The following is a 26,295-nucleotide window of genomic DNA, read 5'->3' as shown; positions in this document are numbered from 1 at the left end:
CACCACGCTATGTATGGTTCGTGTGCATTTTCACTCCACACTTTGTATTCCCTCATGAGGGAATGTTAACAAAGCTATACCTCTGTGTTATTTTGTCATTATGAATTTTAAAACTGAATTTTTTTTCAAGAATATTTTGGATGGAAACAAAAGCAAAGTATATAGAAATACATGTTTATTGTTGAGTCATTACAAACTCACTTTAAACAAGTCTTTATAAACCCAGCTATTAAGCAGAAAAAAAACATGTTTTCCAGGATATCACTTCTAATTATACTGTTCTCTCTCTCTCTCTCTCTCTCTCTCTCTCTCTCTCTCTCTCACACACACACACACACACACACACACACACATATGCATACATACACACACACTCGCGTGCATACACATGCACACGCCTAGACATTTCTTCATGCTTCCACTAGGTGAAAATCCAAAATTTGATTTTTCTCTGTTTAGTACCAAACAATTCAGATCTTATAAAACACTTATTACAGACTTGATAGTTTCGGCTGGCTGTAATCAGACATATTGGTTGGTAAAATTATGCTGTAGAAATTTAATTATCAAGTCATTCATGTCAAGGTCACCCTTTGTCTGTTTTTTAAACCATCTTTCCATTTGCATGAAATCTCTTTTTCTGTCCCTTTACTTCTAGCCTGTGTGTATCTTTCATTCTGAGGTAGGTCTCTGTATCCAAGTCAAGGTCAAATTCCATTATAAAATCCAAGGGCTGTCTATTTTATTTGGGTGCTTTGCTGCAGCAAATATTTCTTGAAATGTGTGGGTCACTGGCTAGATCCTGGACATGTTTTGTGTATAATATTTTGATTGTTTTGTTACTCGTGGTAAACAGACTTGACATGGACATCTGGGTTATGTTTGGCTTTTGGCATGAGTTTTGTAATCTAGCTAATTTAATGTTAATTTCATTGTGTCATTACCAAACACATGGGCTAGAAATAGAGGCATACACTGCTACCATCCCATTCCTGATACAGGAAAATACACATTTCCCAAGGGATGTCCAATAAAGGGAAGCTAGAAACATCCTTCACGAATCAGACTAAATGTATTTTTCTGAATTCCTTCCCATAAATAGTATTTGGAATCAATTTTTACCATCTCCTTATCCCCTTCGGGTAAGGCACATTTCTGTGGAGTTGTGCTAATCTTGCAGGAAACATGTTTCATGCAGTGATGATGTGGAAAGCAGTTAATATCAGGAATGGCGCTACACGGTGCATCACTTACAAATAATCCAATTTGTCAAGTCTCTGACAGTACCAGATTCTTTTTGCATTGACCACACGTTTTTCATGTTAGTTCTTGGCTACAAGAAGAGTAAGTAGTTGTTTCCTCTCTCTTTCTATCTTGCTAAACAATATAATTTTTTTTTTTGCTGTAAACTGATATACAGATAACACTGTTATCATTTACTGAGAAGGTCATAAATCTGTATTTCTAAAAAAATATCTTTGTCAAGAAATGTGTGCCTTCTGATCCCTGTGACCCTCTGTCTTCTGACTGTATCAAAATTTGTCCCTCAACAGCCACTCTGTTTTCCACATCTTTCTTCTTAGCACCTCTGCTACCAGGTATCTAAAAGCATGATGTAGAATGTTAAACATGGAGGATTATTAAGGTACCGAAAACCTTAATTTTATAAGCCTTTTTTACATCTGTCAACTTTTAACTTTACAGTATATGTATATCAGTCAGCAAAATTTTTTTACAAAATACATAGCCTACCCCTATGTGGTAAGCAGAATAATGGCTCTGTCAAAATGCCCATGCCCTGGTCCTTCTGAATATATCACCTTACATGGTAAAGGGGATGTTGCAGGTGTGACTAAATTAATGGCTGTGAGATGGGGAGGTTAGCCTGGGTGATCATGGTGAACCCAGTATAATCATAAGGATGTATATAAATGAAAGAGGGAGACAGGAGTCAGAGTGAGAGAAAGATGTGACAATGGAGGTAGAAGTGAGAGTGAGTCAATTGCTGGTTTTGAAATGGAGGGAGGCCACCAGCCGAGATATAGAGGTAGCCTCTGGAAGCTAGAAAAGGCAAGGAAACGAATTCTCCCTAAAGCCTCCAGAAGGAACACTGCCTAGCCAACCCTTGAAACCCCACTTTTGGACTGTTGATCTCCAGAACTGTAAGATAATTAAGTTTTGATGTTTTAAGCCACCAAGTTTGTAGCAGCAATAGGAAACTAATGCACCCTCTTAAATGTTAATATATTTTTGCTTCTGTGTTTACTTCCAAGGAGAAAAGAAAAAGGCAAGGAGCCACATCAGTTATTTCTTAATAAAGCCGGGGTAGGAGAAATAAATGTTTAATGCATCTTTTAGAAAGTAGATTTTAATGCCATGCATATGAGATTTACCCAGTAAATCACATTAGCATATGTTTAAATAAGGCTAATTGTATTGGTTATCTATGTATTGCTGCATAACAAACTAGTGGCTTAAAGCAGTGTCATTCATTATCGCTCAGTGTCTCACAGTTTAGCTGTGTCCTCAGGCTCAGGTATGGTTACAAGTCTGCAGTTGGGGTGTGAGTCAGAGCTGCAGTCATCCCAGGGCTCTGCTGGGAAAGGTGCACTTCCAAGCTCACAGCCACGTGGTGGTTGGTAGCTTTCAGGTTCTTCAGGGTTGTTGGTGCAGTCTGCTGGCAGTTCCTTGCCACGTGGGCCTCTCTGTAGGGCAGCTCACAACACAGCCACTGGCTTCATCTGAGCTGGATAGTGAGAAAGCCAAAAAGGGGGAGCAGGATGGAAGTCAGAGTCTTTCTGTAACCTATTCTCAGAAGTGACAGCCCATCAGTTTTGACTTTTTCTGCTCCTTAGAACCAAGTCAGCAGGTGCAGTCCACACTTGGGGAGAGGGGATTACATAGGGCTTGAATACCAGGAGGCAGAGGGCATTTTAGGGTCAACTTGTCAAGCTTGTGATCTTGCTTCAGAATGCTTGACTTTTTATCCATATCATCAACAACTCAAAAATGAAATACTGATTTTTTTTCTTGTTGGTGATTTTTTTTTTTTTAAGCTGAGTGAGCCTGGAGAAACACATGGTGAATTCTCCTAAAAGTACTTGCCTACATGTCTTTTCATTGTCATTATCTGCTTTTTAAAAGAGAATGCCCCAGCCTGACCAGGCAGTGGCACAGTCGATAGAGCGTCGGACTGGGACGCGGAGGACCAGGTTCAAGACCCCAAGGTCACCAGCTTGAGCGGGGGCTCATCTGGTTTGAGCAAGGCTTGCCAGCTTGAACCCAGGGTCGCTGGCTCAAGCAAAGGGTCACTCAATCTGCTGTAGCCCCCCGGTCAAGGCATATATGAGAGAGCAATCAATGAACAACTAAGGTGTCGCAACAAAGAATTGATGCTTCTTATCTCTCTCCCTTCCTGTCTGTCTGTCCCTATCTGTCCCTCTCTCTGTCTCTGCTACAAAAAAATGAGAGAGAGAGAGAGAGAGAGAGAGAGAGAGAGAGAGAGAGAGAATGCCCTAAACATGAATGATTCATGTGGAATTTTGGGTGTTCAGGTGTTTTTATAGGCAAAGACAAGAGTGATGTTTATTTTGTTCACTATACACAATACCTGATTTGATTCATGGATAGTTTTTGCAAAGCTGTTTATCTACCAGTAGGATATTAGAATATTGAGTCACCATTCCTCTCATACTTAGAACATACTCATAACAGTTGTAGATTTTAATCAGTAAGTCTTCAAAGCAGTGATAAACATCAACCTGAACCTGAAATATAAAATTGTCATATTTTCCTTTGGGTGGGTTTCTTGTGTTTTTCATATTGATTTATAGGAGCTCTTTATATATTCTGAATTGTCAGTTATTTGTGTTACATATCTTTTCTTATTTTTTGCCTGTTGTCCACTCTTCTTATATTATATTTTCTATATTTTAATAAACAAAAATTCTTTAAATGTATCAATCTGTTTCCTAATGATTAGTGCTTCTGTGGTTTCTTTAATAATCATTGCCTAACCCTAAGTCATAAAAATTATCTCTATTATAGATGCTTTCTTTTTTTGTTTTTTCTTTCAATATATATATACCTGAAATTGACTTTCAGGTATGGGGAGGTGTGATTGCATTTTTTAAATGTGGTTTTGAAAAAGAGTAAAAAAATGATAAAAATCCATGATGGGAATTGTCATGAACATTTTCAGGAGCTCACAGTTCACTGAATCACTTTGTAATAATAATAATGATCATAACTAACATTTATTAAGTGCCTACTGTTTGCCAGAAACTGCTCTAAGAGCTTCCCCTGTACTAACTAACATCTGCAATCCTCACAACTTTATGGGGTAAGGACTGTGTTATCCCATTTTTCAGATGAGAAAACTTAGATACAAAGAGGTTAAGTAACCTACTCAAGGTCAACTAGCTAGTGAGTGTTGGAACTGAGATTTCTAACCCATACAGTGTGACTTTTACTATGGCTCTTAACTACTAAGGTCCAGACAAATCAGTGGAACTTTACTGACAAGTACCCCATTGGTAGTTCCTTGAATATATTGGTAAAGAAACCCAAGATTTTACAGTCAGGTTATAAAAAGGACTATTTTTGAAAATTTTAAATGAATAATCACATCACATTGAAGATTGTATTCTATTTTTTTGATATATTGTCTTTAAAAGAATTAATCATCTTTAATTTACCCTTACATTAAGAAACAATGTAAAGTAAGAAACTATTCTAGGAATTGAAACACATTTCAATTTTGACAAGGGTGTGTGTGTGTGTATTTTTATTTATTTATTTCCAGGTTCTGTTTAAAAAATCTTTTTCTCTTAAAACCAGTCAGGTGTCTAAATCTGTCCTATAATAATCCTAGGGGTATTTATGACATACTCTACTTATTTGGGGGTTTTATTGTTTCCTGAAGCTTTATTAAACCCTCAAACTTTTATCTATTTTAGTACTTAATTGTCTATCAACTTGACTTCAGTTTAAGTTTGAATGGCTAAATTAGTTTTTAGTTTACAGCCATAAATATAATTTTAGTATAACTACATACTTGAATTATCTTCTGACTTTTCCTGAGCATTTAAAAACCAATTGTAAATACTGTATATTTGAAGAGGAGAAAAGGTCTGTTCAAATAAAACCAAAAGTAATAACATGTATCATTTGAGTTAAAAATGATCATATTAAATGTCTTATTTTTAAGAAAATGCCAATATAGACTTAGTCTCTAAAGAGTAGGATAAGCTTCCAGGGGATTCTAATACATTTTTTCTTGCTATTTTATTAACAAGAAAATAATCCACAGAATTTGTCCCCCAGCTGGCTAAGCTCTATTCTGGGCACATAGAAGCATATCATCTGAGGGTATTTGTTCCTAAGAGCTTATGTTGCTATTACATTTCTCATTCAAAATATTAAATTTCCTTTATTTCTAAATTTTTCTGTTAGTCTCCTCCGATGCAATGAATGTTCAGTGTTATCAAAGTGGACCAAACCATAGGGAAGGTTTTCCTGTAGATTGTAAATTATTGTTGTTTAAATATAGGATCTTTAGAGACAGTTTATAATGTTATATGCTCATGGCTTATAAACACAGACTGTATGACCACTAGACATATGGTCATTCTAGAATGTTTGAAACAAATTCTGAGTATATTTTATTTTGAAAAATCAGTTGTCTCAAGCATCTTTGTGTGGGTACCATTCTATGCAATATTGTTGAGTATTTTATTATTGATGTCAGTCACTATATTTAGTAAAATGGGTGTTTTTCTCATTTTCTTTCAATGGAATTTTTACAAGGTTCTATAATAACCTTTCTTTTTCCAGATGGCATATCTACAAAGCTGGCATCTCTCTCTCTTGCTGTTTATGTTTAATTATAAAATAGGTATTGAATGCCTGTGCTTTGCCAGCTTAGAGATCTTATACACTGTCAATTGGTGTAGGATTAGAAAGTCCACCTTATGTCACCAATTCCAGACTGCAATGTTTTCTGGGACACAGACAGCATCCTAAGTGCCATAATATTCTCGAGAAGGACAGTAAGGCTGTGTTCTCTACATTTTGGAAACAGTGGCCCTGCTGAGCTTTGCTCAGTGTTTAATGCAGTCTGCAAGGGGACCATTAGCTTGGAGTTGAGGGAAGTGTCCTGGGGAACATAGGGCCACCTCTTTGGTGATGTCTCTTCTCTGGCCTGGGTCACAGCTCATAAGTGTACACAGCATCCATTACAACCTTCTGACCTGCATGAACGTGGAAGAAAGTAGAAAAAGGAGGAAGGAGCAGGGAAGGAAACTACCATTTGTTAAATGTCTACTAAGTGCAGGCATTGTGTAGATAAGCTGAAATACATATAACACACATATGGGTATATATGTATTATATACATGGAGACATACAGTGCCACTTGCACAGCACAAAAGCCCTGTGATATACATATTATTTCTTTATTTATACACCAAACCTGGCTCAAAGGGCTTAAAAGTTTGGTCCTAGATCTCCCTGAGGCTCATTTGCTGATTTTTAAACTTGTACTTTCTGACTGTGATTGTGTGTTTTTATTTCTGTTGTATAGTTACTTAGTGGTTTTATTTTACACGGCACCACAAGGCCTCTCTAAGGTTTGCTGCTGCGCTGTCCTCCTCTATTACTGCAGGGGTTTGCTGGCTTAGAATGAACTAAGGAAGTGGGAGCAGCAGAGGGGGATGCTGCTAGAGAAGAAGTGTAGGACCAGACTGAGGAGTCTGTCCGCTAGGGTCCGGAGTTGGGATTTGTCCTGTGAAAGCAGGAGCCACTACACTGATTGAACTTGGAATTCCAAAAAGGTCACATTTTCTGTGTGTAGAAACTGGATTGGGGCCCTGGATGGTTGGCTCAGTAGTAGAGTATTGGCCCGATGTGTGGAACTCCCAGGTTCGATTCCCGGTCAGGATACATGGGAGAAACGACCATCTGCTTCTCCACCTTTCCCCTTCTCTTTCTCTCTCTTTCTCTCTCCCCTCCTCTCCCGCAGCCATGGCTGAAATGGTTCGAGCAATTTGGCTCGAGGTGCTGAGGATGGCTCCATGGCCTCACCTCAGGCACTGAAATGGCTCCATTCGGAGCAACTGGCCCAGATGAGCAGAGCATTATCTCCAAGTGGGCCTGCCAGGTGGATTCCATTTGGGGCGCATGCTGGAGTCTGTCTCTCCCCGCTTCCCTGCCTTCCTGCCTCTCACGAAAGAAAGAAAGAAAGAAAGAAAGAAAGAAAGAAAGAAAGAAAGAAAGAAAGAAAGAAAGAAAGAAAGAAAGAAAGAAAGAAAGAAAGAAAGAAAGAAAGAAAGAGGGAGGGAGGGAGGGAGGGAGGGAGGGAGGGAGGGAGGGAGGGAGGGAGGGAGGGAAGGAAGGAAGGAAGGAAGGAAGGAAGGAAGGAAGGAAGGAAGGAAGGAAGGAAGGAAGGAAGGAAGGAAGGAAAGAAAAAAAGAGAAAAGAGAAGAAAAGAAAGAAGGAAAGGAAATGGATTGGAGGCAACTGGTAAGGGATAGTTCTATTACCTGTATGATTTTATCTGTAAAAGAGAGGAAAGAGATGAAATAAATAGGGCTGTATATGTTATTTTATCCTTTGTGCTCTACTAAATTAAATAAAGTATTGAAATTAAATAAAAAACTGTTCTCTCATGTTGGAAGAAAGAGGAATTTAAAAAAAATTTGGTCTAATGATGAGGAAATATCAGACAAACCCAAACTGAAGGACATTCTATAAAATAAGTGGTCTGTACTTTTAAGGAAAGAAATAGTCCGAGGAACATTTTAGATTAAAAGAAATTGGACATGGCAATCAAATATAGCAAGTGAACCTGGATTGCATTCTGGACTTGACATCTGTTTTTTCTTTAAGCCATGAAAAATTTGCTGAGACTACTGGCACAATCTGAGTATCTTTACAAAGATAATAGTATTTTTTTGTCCATCACCATTTATCCCCCGCACCCTCTTCTACCTCCCCACACCCTTTCCCTCGGTAGTAGTGTATTATTAATGGTCACAATTTGTTCATTGATATTGTATCAATGTTATAACTTTTTATAAGTACATTGGTTATGTAAGAAAATATCTCTGTTTTTTAGGAAATATACACTGAAAATTATTTCAAGGTGAAGTGGTATCAGTCAGGTCTGCAAACTTGCTGTCAAATATTACAGAAAAAAAACTGGTATATATTTCTAGAGGGGAATGATAAAGCATTTATAATAACGTGTCAGTTTTTGGACAATTTGGGTGAATGGTATATGGTCATTCTCTGTACTATATTTATAACATTTCTGTATGTCTGAAATTATTTCAAAATAAAATTTTTTCTTTATTTTATTGAGAGGAGGGGAGGCCGAGAGACAGACTTCTGCATGCGCCCCGACTGGGATCCACCAAGCAAGCCCACCCAGGGGGCAATGCTTTGCCCATCTGGGGCATTGCTCTGTTGCTCAGGAACCGAGCTCTTCTTAGGTCCTGACCTGGAGGCCATGGCTACAGGAGGGGAAGAACGAGAGAGGGAAAGAGAGAGAGGGGGGGAAGGAGTGCAGAAGCAGATGGTCACTTCTCCTGTGTGCCCTGACCAGTAATTGAACCCGGGACATCCATATGCTGGGCTGACACTCTACCACTGAGCCAACTGGCCAGGGCCCAAAATAAAATTTTAAAAGTAATTTGATGAAATGAGGAGGAAGGGAAATGGATCAGGTGGCTCTGCCTCCTGTCCCAGGAGGCCTGGCATGAGGTTCTTGGTGAGGGGGCTACTTGCCCACACTGAACACAGTTGTGGGGGCTTCTGGAAACCAGTTCTGAGGTCTGGCCACCTGTGTGACCCCCAGTTTGGGAGAGGTTCATTTTCTTCCTAGCCCTGTTTCCCTCACTTCTTCCCTCTCATCCTCCATTCCCAAAGCTGACCTTTGTCAAGGATTGGGGTGTCACCAGGCCATATTTTTCTACTTTTCTAAACTTATATGTGTAAGGAATAGTTACAAAGTTCATTGAACTAATGAACTCTAAGACTGAGAGGCAGGAAGAAAATGAGCTGGATTAAGGCAAGGAATGTAGGCCAAGTGAAGCTCTCACTAGGGACCTTTGCAAGAATTGGGAAGCTCAGTAGAAATGAGAGCAAATGCCACAAAAATGATTTACATATTTAAAAGAAAAGTTTTACATTTTTTATGTTTGACTAAGAGTGTTTGATTTAAATGTGTTACTGATTAAACTATCCTTCAGGGCCAGAGGTAAAATGTGACCTCCATCCTAACTAATTTTCTTTGTTACTGCCCAAGGGAAGGGAAGAGCTTCCCAGCTGCGAAGGGCCAGTGGGTTGGAGAGGACATTTGTAGAAGACAGGAAACTGTAGGACCAGTGACCTCTGACAGCACAAAAGAAATGCGGGAATAGTGTCAATTCCTGATGTAGGAACTAAAAGTAGGAGGAGAGGTGGGAGAAGATAGCAAGTGGAGGAGGATTTGAAAATTTCACAAGAGAACTCTTTGCTGATGTAGTTCTGCACTTAGCAGAGAAGGAATTTTAATCAAATGTGGTAGTTCTCAAACATACAGTAAGCATTCACAGAATTTGGCTCTTGTTTTGCTGTAGCTTTAAGAAACAATTTTTGATAGAAATTAAACGAAGTTTAGTACAAACAAGTGCAGATGGACAACATGTTAAAAAGAAGGGGAAAAAAAGAGAATGTTCCTATTCCATTCCCTCTAATCTCTGCCTTCCAACCAGTAACCAGAATGAATGCTATTCCTAAAGAAGATGGTCTCTATATCCTAATAGAAGACTTTTTCACAGAGTAAAAGTAGGCGAATGTACTTAATAAATTGACTTGGCCATTTTTTAAAGCAAATGTGTGGTCCTTTTAGATCATATAAGAAGATAACAAAGGAAAGAAAATAAACCTAGGTCCTAGGCAATTACGTGAAGACTAGTTTTCTGCTTGGAGGGGACATAGAAATGAAGCAAAGTGAGAAGAGGAGAGATGAAATTAGAACAATCAAAATAATTCCAAACAACCCAGTGGTCAATTCAAAACTTTGAGGTCCTGTCAACTCAGAAACTATTACTTTTTTAATATCTTATATAAATTATGACATGTCCTTACAGTGGAATGCTTTGTGGTCATTCCCAAGGAGATATCTAAAGCAGATCATTGAGGTAATTCTAGTTCTTAAGCAAATAATGTATAGTGCATAAAAAATTTAAAAAACCTGGCTCTAGCCAGTAGCTTAGTTGATAGAGTGTTGGCCCGGTGTATGGACATCCTGGATTTGATTCCCAGTCAGGGCACACAGGAGAAGTGACCATCTGCTTCTCCCCCCTCTCTTTCCCCCTTTTCTCCCTCTTCCCCTCCCACAGCCACTGGATCAGTTGATTTGAGCATGTCCCCAGGTACTGAGGATAGCTCCATTTGAGTGCATCAGCCTCAAGCACTAAAAATAGGTCAGTACCTGAGCATTGGCCCCAGATGGGATTGCCAGGTGGATCCTGGTCAGGGGATATGAGGGAGTCTGCCTCACTATCTCCCCCCCTCCCCTCACCTAAAAAATAAAAGATAAGAGAAAGTGAAAGTACAAATACAGAATTACTAACACTATTCATGTCAGGGTAAGTATGAAGAGTGCAGAAAGATTTTCTGTTTAGATGACATCACATACTTTCACGATCTTAAAATACAGGCATGGGCAAAAGTGGGTTTACAGTTGTTTGTATGGGAAAAAATGCAAATTATTACAATAGCTTTGTTAACCCAAAAGAATATCACTCACAACTGTAAACCTACTTTTTACCATTCCTGTATTTTCAAGTTCATGTTTTTTAATTTTTATAATGAAAAAAAAACCAATAAGGGTATTTACATTTTGAAAAAGAAATTATCAATGGTGAAATGTTTAAAAAGCAGGTAAGGAAGGGGTTTTGTTGCAAAGTTATATTAAAAATTAGGCTAAATAGGACCAGAGAAGCGTAGCATCCATTAGAAAGCAAGGAGAGAAATACTCTAGTCCAGGCAGCCCATCCGGATAAGACACATGGAATGGCGCTGTGAACTGTTAGCATGTACTTTCAGCATGTACCATGAACCACCCTCCCTAAAATGGCGTGACTTTAAAACTTGGCTGTGCCTCGTTCATCTTCGTATCTCCACCCAAAGTGAGTGGTTCAGTAAACGATGCTAGACTGAGCTCAGAGGACTGAGCGAGTGGGTCAATAAGGGAGGAAAAGTGTGTGCTATGAGCCAAGTGTTCCTTACCGCAGCCTTAAAACTTATTCTAGTAAAATCTCAGAGAAGAAAAAAATGTGAAATACGAAGGTGAAAAAAATATCCTCTGGCATCTGCCCAAGTGTCTTTCTTTTGCTATGCTTCAGTTTTTCTTTTTCTTTTTCTTTTTTTTTTTCAGAGAAAGAGAGAGTCAGAGAGAGGGATAGATAGGAACAGACAGAAAGGAACAGAGAGAGATGAGAAGCATCAATCATCAGTTTTTTGTTGCGACACCTTGTTGTTCATTGATTGCTTTCTCATATGTGCCTTGACCGTGGGCCTTCAGCAGACCGAGTGACCCCTTGCTCGAGCCAGCGACCTTGGGTCCAAGCTGGTGAGCTTTACTCAAACCAGATGAGCCCGCACTCAAGCTGGCGACCTCGGGGTCTCGAACCTGGGTCTTCCACATCCCAGTCTGACGCTCTATCCACTGCGCCACTGCCTGGTCAGGCTTCAGTTTTTCTTAACCAGACTAAACTTATGTCAAGTTTTTACCAGTTATACCGTTTCTTTTGTTATTTTCTTGCACATTTCAACCCACCTGCCACCACATCCCGAGAGACAAGAGACGTCCTCTGGGATCCTTCCACCCTTGCCTTTGCCTTTGTTTCGTTTACTGTGTCACCACATTGATTCTCACACAGACTCCAGTTAGGGCCCTGACTTTCCACTTGAAACTCTCCTGCATTCACTTCTAGGTCTTTTTCTTTTTCACTGAAGGCACAGAGTGATGTCCTGATTCTGTTCTGAGTTTGCCGTTTCTAGATTCGTGTCTGTCTGGCACCACAGGACCTCTTCTGGGCCGTGAGCACAGTAACTTAAACGTCCATAACAATCCAGTGCTGGTGCTCAGAGAGCCAATGGCAGGTGGTCTGTGGTTCTGAACTCTTGGCGCCATGGGTCACAGGAGGAGTCTGGTGAATGCTGTGTATCAGGGGTCCCCAAACTTTTTACACAGGGGGCCAGTTCACTGTCCCTCAGACTGTTGGAGGGCCGGACTATAAAAAAAAAACTATGAACAAATCCCTGTGCACACTGCACATATCTTATTTTAAAGTAAAAAAACAAAATGGGAACAAATACAATATTTAAATTAAAGAACAAGTAAATTTAAATTAAAAAACTGACCAGTATTTCAATGGGAACTAAAAATAAGACAGCCCCCTTCTTTTGGGGGTAAAATTAATATAAGACAGGGTCTTACAATAGGGGAAACATGGTGTGTAGTAATGTGGGGGGAGACTTTTGGGCAAAGGGAGGTTATAGGGGCCATTATGATGTTGTACATTTGGGGGAGTATGGGGACCATTGTACTGTATAGTAATGGTTATAGTGCTTTGTCTTTCTTCCTACTTCTGCTGTTATTTCACACTGCTTCCAGTGATGTGGGGCGCCGCAGCTGCAAACCAGATGTGCGTCATATGACACGCTTCCAGAGCCGTGACGTGTGCGTCCTGTATCACCGGAAGTAGTACTGTACGTGAGCGACGCCTCCACATACAGTACTGCAGGAGCACATCCGCATCCTGTGCTCCTCTCACTGACCACCAATGAAGGAGGTGCCCCTTCCAGAAGTGCGAAGTGCGGCAGGGGCTGGATAAATGGCCTCAGGGGGACCGCATGCAGCCCAAAGGCTGTAGTTTGGGGACCCCTGCTGTGTATCCTCTTCATAGAAAAGTATCCATACTGGAAAAATTGTGGGGACAGTTCCAAGGAGTACACAGTCCATCCAAAGCCCGTTTATGTCCCCAAATTATACATCCCTGGATCTGACACTCTGTTTTAGGATAGAAAAAAAAATAGTTTGCTGGAAACTAAAGTGCAATTAGGTAAAGAAAAATATATTTTTAGCATTCTCTTCCTGGAAAGAAAGAAGCACAGCAAACCAAAGATAAGCCAAGCTATTGTGTTGCATTTATTAGCATGGTATTAGAACTGGAAGGAGCAGTTTGTTAATATAGCAAATTGTACACTGCCTACTTGGGTGGCTCTAAAGCCTTTGGGGTTAAGTCGTTTAGGTTTAGGGGTGTGTGTGTGTGCATGTGTGTGTTTTAAACAACTCACAGAATTTAATTTTTAAAATATATATCTAAAAGAAAACAAAGAATTTCATCTCCAAATTTATCTTTTATATATTATATAAATTTATATATTTATATTTCACATGCATAGATATTGTTAAATATATTGTTATATCTTTGTTCCTTTTGGTATTTTGGACACTAACCTTTTAATGTTACTGGTCCTTTTTCAGGGTGGACAAGCTTCATTTATACCATTTCTGGAAACGTGTATATTGGTAAGTGATGTTTATGTTGCTTTGGGTTCAATTGCAATATAATTTAAACTACTGCAGGGGAGGAAAGGTAAGATGTCATTGAATATTTTTTCATGTAATTGAATACTAAACCTCCTCCTGTCTAGCACCAGCTTTCTCTACATCCTAGTACGTACTTGTACACCCAGGGTAGGACACTTCTCAGCTTCCAGCATGTTCAGAGAGGGAGGAAAGTACAAACACCAGTCATGATATCAGCCATTTTACTGTGGCCTGTGTGCAAATATAAGGTCCAGGCATGATTATGTACGTTGACAATTTGCTAACATTTTGACAACCTCCATACTGATAAAGGGATGGAGCTCTAACAGGCTCCAAGGGAAGCAAGAATCTATCATCTCCTGTGAAGTGGAAGGAGGTTTTCTCTTAATCTAAGGGTAGTATATGCATCGTTTGTTGAGTCTAGTCTAGAAGGGATGTTCAAGACTCAACCAACTCTTACTTTATAGATGAGAAAAGTAAAGTCCAAAGATAGCTATTTAATTTGCCAGGGTTAAATCCAGGACTAGAACAAGTACTCCTCAATCCCACTCCCTACACTCCTCCCCATATTCTTTGTACAATGACATGCAGTAACCATACCACCAGCTTGTCATCCGAGCTCATCAGGGCTCTCTGACCAACTTCCAACTGTCAGTGGTGTTTCTGTCTCTTGGCCTGAGTCTTCTCTGAAACCTGCTGCTTTGCCCCATTCAGGGCTGGAGAATTACCATTCCTGGAAGCTATCTCACCCCTCAAGTGGGATAACTCCGAGGCCTGTGTGTGAGACCTTTTCCTAGAGTGTCCTGTGGGATTATGGTCAAGCAGCCCACAGTGGGTGGATGTTTGATAACACCCTTTGTTGTCTGCCTTCCCTGTCCTAACGTTCTTGTACTAATATTTCCTAGGACCACCTCCCAAGTAAACTCCTTGCACTCAAATATGCATGTAAGACTATGCTTCTGGGAAAATCTAAAGTAAGAGAACCAGCTTCCCTTCTCCCTTTCCTGCCTCTCCTGGACAGTGATGCATGGTTTGGATGGGGGTGGAGCAGAGCATCTGACTACTCCAAGGTGCAAGCCAACAATCCAATTTCTGAGACTAACTTGAGTCGGGTGCTTACCACTCCACTCTGGCAAGCTAGCCTCCTCAACAGGGAACTTCCTGGGGCCCTAACATGGCCACCTCCTTGGGCAATCCACTTCCATCCCTAGACAGATGGCTTACTGATGACAGCTTCTCAGGGTTTGAAGGCACTCAGAGCCATTTAAACCATTTTTTATCTTCTCCAAAAGGGGTGTTCAACTGCCTGACATATTTTCTGGGAAATCATGGTAACACCAACCCATGTGTTTTGATTTGATACAGCAGAAATGGGCTTAGTTCCCCTTTCATTGAATAGCATTTCAATTATGAGTCAGAAGCAAAATTCATTTATTTTTGCATTTGATAAAATGTGAAAAAATTTATAGCAGTATCACAAACCCATATGCATACACATTAAACTATATTAACCATCTGGAAGAGATGAAACACCATTTTTTTATGATCTTTTTGACAATCTTTAGTATCACATAGTTCTTTATAAAAATGGAGAGTAGGAACCATTTTTATGGAGATAACACCCCAAACCAATGATTTCAAGGGAAACAAAATAATCTGCACAAATGGAAAGTAATAAGGAAAGCACATGATTCCTAAGGTGGTAAGGATGCCAGAAATGTTTGTGTATAATGAGAAAAAACAAGGGTAACCAATTTTTTGTAAAGAGCCAGATAGCAAACATTTTCATGACTGTTGGCCATTCAGTTTCAACTGCAATGATGTATTCCTGCCTTTGTTGCGTAAAAGCAGGCACAACTAATTCAGAAACAATTGGGGTGGCTATTCCAATGAAACTGTATTTATGAGCACTGAAAGGTGAATTGCATATATTTCTCATCTGTTACTATTACTGAACTACAAGGGTTTGTTTGCCTGCATACATCAAAGCCCAACAAGACATGACCAGGAGTTTATATCAAAGCCCAACAAGACATGACCAGGAGTTTATATCAAAGCCCAACAAGACATGAACAGGAGTTTATATCAAAAAAGCAAAGGTTTATTCAGGAAATGGCGCCAAGTCAGAGGCACAGGTGAGTCAGACCTCTAACATCTGGCTCCTTGTGGCTTCCACAGAATGGGTTATATATGGGAAAAATCATTAATCTTGGGGACAGAGGGAGTTAGGATCATGGCCTCTATTGATTGGTCAGCACTAAGTAGGGGTTGCTGATCAGTGCATCTGGTCCTGATGTCAGCCGTGGCGTCACTCTGTCTGGTTTTCAAGGGTGTGGTCTGTGGGGTCACTCTGCTTTTCTGGGCCTGGAGCTGAAACACAACCCAGGCCTAAATGTTATTTTTAGTTTGACTAAAACTCGGTTTCTGAGGTCAACAGACACAAGGCTTTGTTACTAAAGCTGTTGATGCTGCACTGAGGGTTTAGTGATTAAGGGAGTGGATGAGTGGACATGCAAGGAGGAAGGAGGCAGGTGAGTCAGGGTGCTTGATGAGGCCAGTTAGAATCAAAAAGAAAGGAAGGAAAAGTCACATTACAGAAATGAAGATTCTACACAGTTACATTATGAAATACTACTCTTGATATTTTTCAACCATTTAAAAATGTAAAAACCTTTATTATCTTGTAGGCACTGCAAAACTTACATTTGATTTTGGTTTAAATACTGTTGTAAGGATAAAGAAGAGGAAAATTAACAAATATTTCAAAACCTGTTTTAATCAGTAGTTTTATGATAGACCTTTAGTCTAAGAATTTACAAGTTCAAAGGGGAAGAATGACTTGCACATCTGTTTGTTTTTCTGTAGGTGAGGCATATTTTCCTGAGTCTTCTCTACTTACTGGCTTGATCCCCCCTCATGACCATGAGCCACAAGTGTAAAACATCTGGCAGGAAATGAGGTCACAGTCTGTAGCGTGGGAGTGAACTTGCTTCTGTCCAGAGTAAGCTGGACCTTGGAGAGAATCTAGCTCCAAAAACTGGCCTCTTGGGACTTTGCTTTATCCAATGAGTGACTGATCAGATGACCTCATTTGAATATTATCCCTTTACTTTCCTTCTTCTCACCTCCTAATAGAGATGTTAATGAGAAAAACAAAAGGGGGAAAAAACAAATCACTAGAGAAAAAAAGAAATGGCAAAGCAGAAATAGCTGTTGAATATATACCTATTTATAAAATCTATAGAGGGAATCCAGAAAATGCTTTCTGACTTTACTGCCTCAATTTTATCTTATAAAAACCAGGATGGCACCTGCCAGCCACAGATGGTAAGAGCTGATAAGCAAGTAATTATCTCTTTCAAAATGTCAAGCACCTTTGTTCTGTTTAAATAAGTATTATATATTCATATACTTTGTGCATTGGGCTGGAATAAATAGACAGCACTTTGGACTCAGGAAATAATCCGGAGAGATTCCTTAAAATAGATATTTAGGAGGACTATTAAAAATATTAATTTCCCTGGCCAAGTTGCTCAGTTGGTTAGAGCGTTGTCCTAATACTCCAGGGTTGTGGGTTCAATCTCCAGTCAGGACACATACAAGAATCAACCAATGAGTGCATGAATGAGTGGAACAACAAATCAATGTTTCTCTCTCTCTCTCTCTCTTTCCCTCTCTCTCTCTCCCTCATCCTCCCTTCCTCCTCCTCTCTCTCTCCCTTCCTTGCTCTCTCTAAAATCAGTCAATTTTTTTTTTAATTTAGAAATATGAATTGACACAGGAAGTGCTTAAAAGATGAACATCAACAGATTTAGCTTGGGCCTGACCTGTGGTGGCACAGTAGATAATGTATCAACCTGGAACGCTGAGGTCACCGGTTCGAAACCCTGGGCTTGCCTGGTCAAGGCGCATATGGGAGTTGATGCTTCCTGCTCCTCTCCCCTTCCTCTCTCTCTCTCCTCTCTAAAATGAATAAATAAAATCTAAAAACAACAGACTTAGTTTGAGTATACAGTAAACAGGTGGAGTTTTGAATAGTAGAAAATGCTAGATATTAACTAGCTATCTAAGTTAGCCTGAAATTTTAAACTTCAAAGTGAGCATGGTGATGCCATGTAATTGCCTTCTAATAACATCCTGAAGAAGAAAAGGAGTTAACAGAAATAAAATGAGTAGAATTAATTCTTTTTTATTTTAAAAAGTATGTACTTGAGATGTCTTATGCTTTTCTGTGATCTTCTTAATTTTTGATAGTTTTTTCAAGCCTCTTAAGCTGACTGTTAAACAGTAGCTTTAAAAATTGTTCAAGAGCCTGACTAAGTGGTGGCCCAGTGGATCGAGTGTCGGACTGGGATGCAGAGTACCCAGCTTCAAAACCCAAGGTCGCTGGCTTGAGCCCAATTTCACTGGCTTGAGCAAGGGGTCACTGGCTCGGCAGTAGCCACCCCCCCAGCCAGTGAAGGCACATATGAGAAAGCAATCAATGAACAACTGAGGTACCACAACGAAGAACTGATGCTTCTCATCTTTCTCCTTTCCTGTATGTCTGTCCCTCTTTCTGCCTTTCTCTGTCTCTCTGTCTCTCTCTCTCTCTCTCTCGCTGAAAACAATTGTGCGAGAGAGGAGAGATCTTTGACATAATCTTTTACTGAGGCAGCACGTTCTTTGATCAGCCTTCAGGTAAAATCTTTGCAGTATATCATTTTAAAAATCCAAAGAAAATGAAAACTACATGGTCAGAAAACTAACAGATCTCAAGGATACTAGCACTGATATCCTTCCTTGTAGCTGTGATGAAAATGACATTACACATGAACACAGATAGAAAGAATAGAAAAATTTACATCTTGTATCCCAGAAGCTTGGAACAGTGTATCAGTCCTGATGACAATTCCCTAGAAGGACCATTTTCAAGTATACTGTTGAGGCTTAGAAAATATATTTAGAGATCTAAAAATATTTGTCTTTGATTATTGATCTGACATCTAACTGGCTTATAGGGGTAGTAAAATGTTTCAAACTTATTTGAATAAGTAATTAGTCATGCTAAGTTTGTGCTCAGTTCTTTGCCTCTGGTTCTGAACAGTATTGTATTAAGAAGTTTGACAGGCCCCTGGATCTCAAGAAAGGTGAGGAAACACACAAGAAGCCCTCTGAACTGACCTCCAGTTACCTAAAACAAACTGCACTGACCTGTGTGCTTCATCCCAAAGTGAATACCTTGAACGAGGTGCCTGAACACCCAGGATGATCGGCTCCCCTGGCTACCTGCCCATTGCTACTTCCTCCTGCCAAATCCGAGATTTGCCCTCAAATCTGTTTATGCCAGTTGCATCAATAATTGCAGTTATGCAATTTAATTAAACAATATGTTAATTAACAAAATAGTGTGTGAAAAGAGAGTTAGTTTTTCTAGAACAACTAAGTCAAATGCTTTGCAAATATGAATTGCCCAAGTAGAGCCTTGAATTAGTGTGGGAGAAATGACAGTAAAAGATTGGAGGAAACTGTAATAGTCAAGAAGGATTTCAGTGGCCCATGTATGTATGCCTTACAAGGAAAGCTGTTTCTTCAATCCAAACAGCAGACCTACCGTGGCTTTATTTCTTCAAAGTGCCGAACGAAGGCAGTTACACTTTAATTTAAAGTAAAATGTTTAAGACAGTTTGTCTTTTTTCGTTAATGATGTTGGTTGAATCAGATAAGAAGGTTGCAACTATACGTAGAAAATTGATGCTATCAAAATCAGTGATGGAAACGCCACAGCGTGTAGATTAGAGTAAATGGGACAGCAGTTCTTACCAAGAGCAGAAAAAGAAGGAAATCCAGCTTGTGTGGCCAAGCTGCACAGCAGTTGCTCACGCACTGAAGGTGCAGCACTAGCTCTCAAATGTGTTTTAAAGTCTTCTGCCCTTTTATGACTGTTTAGGCAAACAAAAATGTTTGTAATTCAGTTGTTTTCAGTTAAATCTTCCTCAACTGAACGATTAGATTTAACATTCTTGGCGAAGCTTCTCAGTGGAAACTATTTATTATCTGATTTGGCTCTATATATCATTGAAAGTAGTCAGAAACAATGAAATCTATTTTGGGGGCTTATTTCAGGCTCAGCAGATAACCAGATGGGTGAAATAGCAAGAAATGGCGTGAAGATAGAATCAGTCTTTGTTTTCTGTGATCCTGTTTTAAATATTTCATAAAAGAATACGGCAGCTAAAGCACACTTTGAATGATTAACCTGGAAACCTGACTCCAGTACCTACAAGAAAAGGCTCCCTGTATGGGGAGCCTTTCAAATGGGCTCTTCAGAATCAACAGTGTGCTTCCTCTCCTAGATCAGCAAGGACAGTAAGAAGAAATGGCATTTCATATCAAGTTGGAATGAGAGCTCTTTGGAAAACATGGAGTCTGTTTCTAAATAAAAGCCAATGAACACCATAGTCAAGCAAGCACCTGATAGGAGGTGCAGAGCGATCCCAATCCAGCATTCTTTTTGAGAGCTGTCTCTTGCTAGCGCACTCCATTAAAATAGAGTGAAGGGGCTGTATAAATTGTTTGGGTCTCTGTATCAGGAACCATCCTGCATGATAAAATTAGGGGCCAGGAGTACACCATGTGAGTAAATGGGTGTTACATATGAATTAATTCAATGTAAAGACATGGTTCATTGCTCCCAATCAATCTCAGTAAAGCACACTTTAAAAAATGCTGCTCCATGTCATAGTTAAAAATATTACCAGACTTTAAATGAAATTATTCTTAGATTTCCAAAACTCTTTTTTATTGCCAAATCCTTGCATGAGTGGAAAATCAACGGAATTCTATCATTCACTTCCATAGTATTTGTTGACTTAAATCTTGGATGAAGAAGAAACCTTTAGTGATATGCTGGGATTGGCTCCTGCCAGCTTGCAGGATCTGGTTGTGTACCTCTTCCCTGACCTCATATCAGTAATTTGAAATTGGTCACAGTGGGACCATTTACACTGCAGATAGTGGCACACACTACAGATCAGATGTGCTATCCTGTCCTTGTCTTCGAAACCTCTACCTGTGGGACATAAATTCTTAATCTTTTTTGTCCTATTGACCCTTTTGACATTTGTTAAGGCCCCACTCTGAATGATATATTTTTAAAAATTTATTGATTGATTATAGCGAGAGGAGGGAGAGAAAGAGAGAGAGAGAGAGAGAGAGAGAGAGAGGAATGTCGATCTGTTCCTGTGTGTGCCCTGACTAGGGATCAAACTGACAGCCTCTGTACTTCAGGACGATGCTCTAACCAACCAAGCCATCTGGTCAGGGCAGAGTGATATATTTTTCTAACTCAATGAAGTCATTAAAATGTGAAAAGACCAAGTTTATGATATAGTTATATGTGTGCTTCTCTAATGGCATTTGAAGTAACATGATTCAGCAGTCAGTCTACTCTGAATTTTAAGTAGTGATTAACAAACTGTATTTCTAGACATCTGCAAAACTGCAATGTGATATAAAAACATCTTTTGTTTCTACTGGATACAAACTTGATTGGTCCAGCTAATACTACTGTACATTATTGGCTACCTTCATAATGGAAGGAAAGGTCACTTTTCAGTTAGGTGTTAGTGAAACTTAAGATGTAACATCTCCCACGCAAGTTTGTGATTGCTCTGAACTTTGTCCACAGATACCTTGGGAATACACTCTTGCACTATTAGAATCCTAGTTCATGTTTGTGAGCATCAGAACGAACCCCGTTCCTTCATATAGGTTATCTCCAAAGTGGAGGATTTCCCAAAAAAATGTACTTATATCTGGACTCCAAGCAATATTCACAAATTATGTTTCTGTTCATATAAATTCTCAAGTTACTGTCTTTGTTTCAATAAACACTTCCTTATTGATTATTATTGTCCTGAAGGTGTATCCCCCTACACATCATTATGGGCTTCTCACCCTGCCTAGAATCTTCTCTCTATTGTTAGTTTGGCTGTTCTCTCCTGCTTTGGCTTCTCCATTCTCTAGCCTACTCTTGAAGAACCACTGCTATAATCTTCAGGTCACTCCATTATTCGGCTCCTAGTGAGAATCATATTAGATTCTTCTCTCTCCCAATGTTTCAAAATCTTTTAGATTCTTCTCAACTCTACGTCACACCAGCCCTATCTTTGACCACTCTCTCAGTTCAGCCTATAATTCATTTTCACTTTGACTGTTACAATAAACTCCTAATAGGTCATCCTAACTTCACCCTTACCCCCTTCAATTTATTCTATTCTCTGCTCCCAGAGTTGCTTCTCCAAGACACAGGTCTGACCATTTCTCACACACACACACAAACACACTTTCATCAAAGGTCCTCCATTTTATATGGATAAACATGGCCGTCAAGACTCACTTTGATCTCCTTTTCCATCTACTTTTTTCCCATCCACTTTTTCCTCAGTCTTCTCAGAAGAATGTTCTAGCAGTTGTAAAAATCCACTATTCCCCCAGAGATGTGCTGAACATTCACAGAACCTTACCTTTGCACAATCTGTCCTCTTGTCTAGAATGCCCTTCATCCTAGCCATGTATTTTGTAGGTCTTTCTAGTCCTGTAGAGCTGTTCAAGTCTTGACCCCTCCGCAAAAAATCCCTAGGGTGCCTAGATCTGAATTAGCCCCTTCAGTCTCTGTACTCTCATTGAACTTTGCTTGTTACTTGATTGTTGCCTTTAAGCACAATTTTATTTATTTATTTATATTTTTAAATAAATTTTTATTAATGTTAATGGGGTGACATTAATAAATCAGGGTACATATATTCAAAGAAAACATGTCCAGGTTATCTTGTCATTCAATTACGTTGCATACCCATCGCCCAGAGTCAGATTGTCTTCCGTCACCCTCTATCTAGTTTTCTTAGTGCCCCTCCCCCTCCCCCTTCCCCCTCTCCCTCCTTCCCTCCTGCGTCCTCCCTCCCCCCACCCCTGGTAACCACCACACTCTTGTCCATGTCTCTTCATCTCGTTTTTATGTCCCACCAATGTATGGAATCATGTAGTTCTTGGCTTTTTCTAATTTACTTATTTTACTTCATATAATGTTATCAAGTTCCCACCATTTTGTTGTAAATGATCCGATGTCATCATTTCTTATGGCTGAGTAGTATTCCATAGTGTATATGTGCCACATCTTCTTTATCCAGTCTTCTATTGAAGGGCTTTTTGGTTGTTTCCATGTCTTGGCCACTGTGAACAATGCTGCAATGAACATGGGGCTGCATGTGTCTTTACGTATCAATGTTTCTGAGTTTTGGGGGTATATACCCAGTAGAGGGATTGCTGGGTCATAAGGTAGTTCTATTTTTAGTTTTTTGAGGAACCACCATACTTTCTTCCATAATGGTTGTACTACTTTACATTCCCACCAACAGTGAATGAGGGTTCCTTTTTCTCCACAGCCTCTCCAACACTTGTTATTACCTGTCTTGTTGATAATAGCTAATCTAACAGGTGTGAGGTGGTATCTCATTGCAGTTTTGATTTGCATTTCTCTAATAACTAAAGAAGATGAGCATCTTTTCATATATCTGTTGGCCATTTGTATTTCTTCCTGGGAGAAGTGTCTGTTCATGTCCTCTTCCCATTTTTTTATTGGATTGTTTGTTTTCATCTGTGACTCTCAGTATAGAAAGGATGGAAATGAGTCCAACCTGAAGATCCCTCTACAGCATTTAGCACTAGGCCTTGTTCTTAGTTCACTAAATACCCAACTCATATTTTAACCAATTATTCTCTGATTATTTTGTGAATATTATTTAATTCCTCTCAATGAGATCTTAAATTATTTATATGCAATGAGTCTGCTTTGCATTTCTTTGCATTTTCTCAGTAGTAGCAATTGTAGGTGCTCAAAAAATTGTTGAAGTGAATAAATTATAGCATTTACTTGTATTTATAGCATTTTTCTAAGTATGATTAATTTTTATGAGGTTTATACTTTACCCAAAGAAATACTCTTAGCATGTAATGTCAAGCGCTTCGCTTATTAATTGAACTATTAGGCATGACATTAGAAGTGTAAATGGAAACACAATTCAAGATTCACCTCCCTGTTCTTTTCTACAATAAAATCCAGCCAGTTTCAGACTTTAAGAATTGTACATGGAATCAACCAAGAGATTAAAAAAAAAAACCTTAAGCCTGTTATTTCTGAAGTTATGTGAATATGATGGTGCTATGTAGTTACCAAGTTTGTAACTATATGAGAAATGTACTGTGATGAATATTACATTTAGTGGGTCACCTTTCTTTGTAGGGCCTGATGATGCACAACAACAAATAGAACCTCATCACACAGCAGTGCTGGGAGAAGGTGACGATGTCCAGGTGGAGAACAAGGTAAATATTAAAAATCTTTCGTTTTTCTTAACTTGTACTTTCTACTAGTTTCCAGGAAAATACCTGAATCTACAGTGAAACTGGATTTTTTTTCACTTCCATAGGCAAAGAAACTATGCCACAAGTTTATCAACTCCTTTCATTAACTTCTATTATTTCTAATGGTTTATTTTAAGGTTTTATCAATACTGATTTCTTATCTTCTGGAAGCATCTATGTTCCTGTTGTTTATCCCTAGAAATTTGAATCTGGAGACAACATACCTTTCTCTCCTCTTAAATTTCTTTATACAATTGATTTACTTTATTTTCAATGTAAGTAAAAATGGACCAGCCCTCAGGAGTATAAGCGTCGATGTGCACACATATTCACAGAGAGCCCTTTGGAAGCTGTCCCCATTTTACACTGAAAAGAATATGTGATGCATTTCATAGTCCTTTTGTATGAAAGCCCTACTTTTTATTGATTGATTTAGAGGGACAGAGAGAAAGAGAGAAGCATTCATTTGTTGTTCTACTTAGTTGTATATTCATTGGTCACTTGTCATATGTGCCCTGACCTGGGATTGAACCTGCAACTTGACATTTCAGGATGATGCTCTAACCAACTGAGCTAACCAGCCAGGGCCAGAAGACCTGCATTTTAAGTAAAGTTTCTGATATTTTAGGAGTCTTAGGAGATTTTTTCCCCAGGTTAGCACACTTCTTCCCTGGATTTTTCATTCCCTTAAGTGATCTGCTTACCCACTATCATATGAGCCTATGAAACCAATCTGCTTTGCATCATTCTAATAAAGAGGATTGAAGAGACAATTTTACAAAAGATCCTGAAAAGGTGAATTTTGAAAAGTGGGGATAAGAACTGTTTCAGTGTGCAGGTGACTGGTGGAGAAGCAATCTGTCCATCTTCTGACCCCCTGACCCCGGCATTGTAAAATGCAATGGATTTGAGGAATTATTGTTATAGCTCACTTTCCTGGCAGCTCACCTCCTGCTGTCTTAATCCTCTGTAACCACCATGAACTGTGAAGTGAATGGAAGAAAAACCCGGGAGCACCAGATGTAATGCACATCTCAGTGTCTGTGCTCTCTATTATTAGGTTGACCTGCATGAAACTGCCACTTTTGACCTACAAAAATGGCCATTTTATTTATTTCCACCCAGTGCAGGGAAGAGGCATGGAAGCTACACATAGGCCAGAACCTACTGGTAGCAGATTAGTTTGTAACATTATTTGGTTTAACTTGATAACCTCAGTTCTTTCTATAATATAGCTGAGGGCACGTTGCAAATGTTAAGGATTTGTAAGCAGAAATGAAATACCAGAAGAAAGTGCCGAGGCAAGTCCGAAAGCCAGGAAGCAGTTGGGGTGGAAAACAATTGGCTGAAACTGTCAGTTCATTGATAAGCAGTGCTCCTGGCTCTGGGGGCACCATTCTGGTATGTGTACTTCTGTAATTACTGCTGTATATGTGCATAGTCTTGAGCCATCAAGATGTAAGAAAGATTTTTATGAAAATTTTTATTAATTAAAATATTAACATTTAAATGAACATGTGTTGCTTATATTCATGAAAAGTAGACAAGTCTCCCTTAGATTACAACAGAGACTGAACGTGTGAATCTTGGATTTAACCCTTTTTAGCTATGTGACTTTGTACATGTTTCTCAATCTTTCTGAGCTTCAGTTTCTTTGTCTGCAAAGTTGAAATAATGACACTAATTGTATGAGGTGGTTAGAAAGAATATATATGATTATATATGTCAAGAATCTACTCCAGATCTAGCACAGGAGCTAATAACTCATGTTCAATGAGTCAAATTCAAACCCATTTTTAGTAAATTAAGTTTTATTAGACTGCAGCCACACCCATTCATTGCTGCTTGTCTTCACACCACAATGGTAGAGTTGAATAGTTGCGACAGAGACTAGACAGTCCACAAAGCCTAAAATAGTTACTCTCCAGCTCTTTACAAAGAAAAGATTGCTAATCTCTGGTCTAGTACATAGTGGGTGCCCAAGAATGGTAGCTGGAAATTTCAATGATCTAAATACCTAATTTAACAAATAGTCATGCCAGATACATGTTACCTAAAGAGGATTTATACCTTAGGCCCTAAGGTTTACGGTACATCACAGTTTCTACAGCAAGAAAAAGACCCTACGGGACCTTGATTCACTCAGACTCCAGGCCAAAGTTATCTTTACTTGAAACTAGACTTAGCCTGAGCATTAGATAAAGAAAGAAGATGTGACTTCCTAGTGCTCATCCTAATCCCATTTGTGGTGACATATGGTCAAGACTGAGTTGATGCACTCCCTG

At 39.2% G+C, this 26,295-nt stretch overlaps 1 protein-coding gene across 2 annotated transcripts in view; it reads left to right on the top strand.

Moving 5' to 3' along the window:
- Positions 1-26,295, top strand: part of PIR (pirin) — a 98,114-nt gene that overhangs the window by 61,870 nt on the left and 9,949 nt on the right. For both annotated transcript variants that reach the window (XM_066356997.1, XM_066356998.1), the window contains exons 7-8: positions 13,541-13,585; positions 23,889-23,971. In XM_066356997.1, the coding sequence (XP_066213094.1) occupies positions 13,541-13,585; positions 23,889-23,971 (128 nt within the window). The remainder of the gene's footprint in view (positions 1-13,540; positions 13,586-23,888; positions 23,972-26,295) is intronic.

Source organism: Saccopteryx leptura, chromosome X, assembly GCF_036850995.1.
Source record: "Saccopteryx leptura isolate mSacLep1 chromosome X, mSacLep1_pri_phased_curated, whole genome shotgun sequence".
NCBI classification, from domain to species: Eukaryota; Metazoa; Chordata; class Mammalia; order Chiroptera; family Emballonuridae; genus Saccopteryx; species Saccopteryx leptura.
Note: the sequence above shows the minus strand (reverse complement) of the source record. Positions and strands in the feature narration are given on the sequence as shown.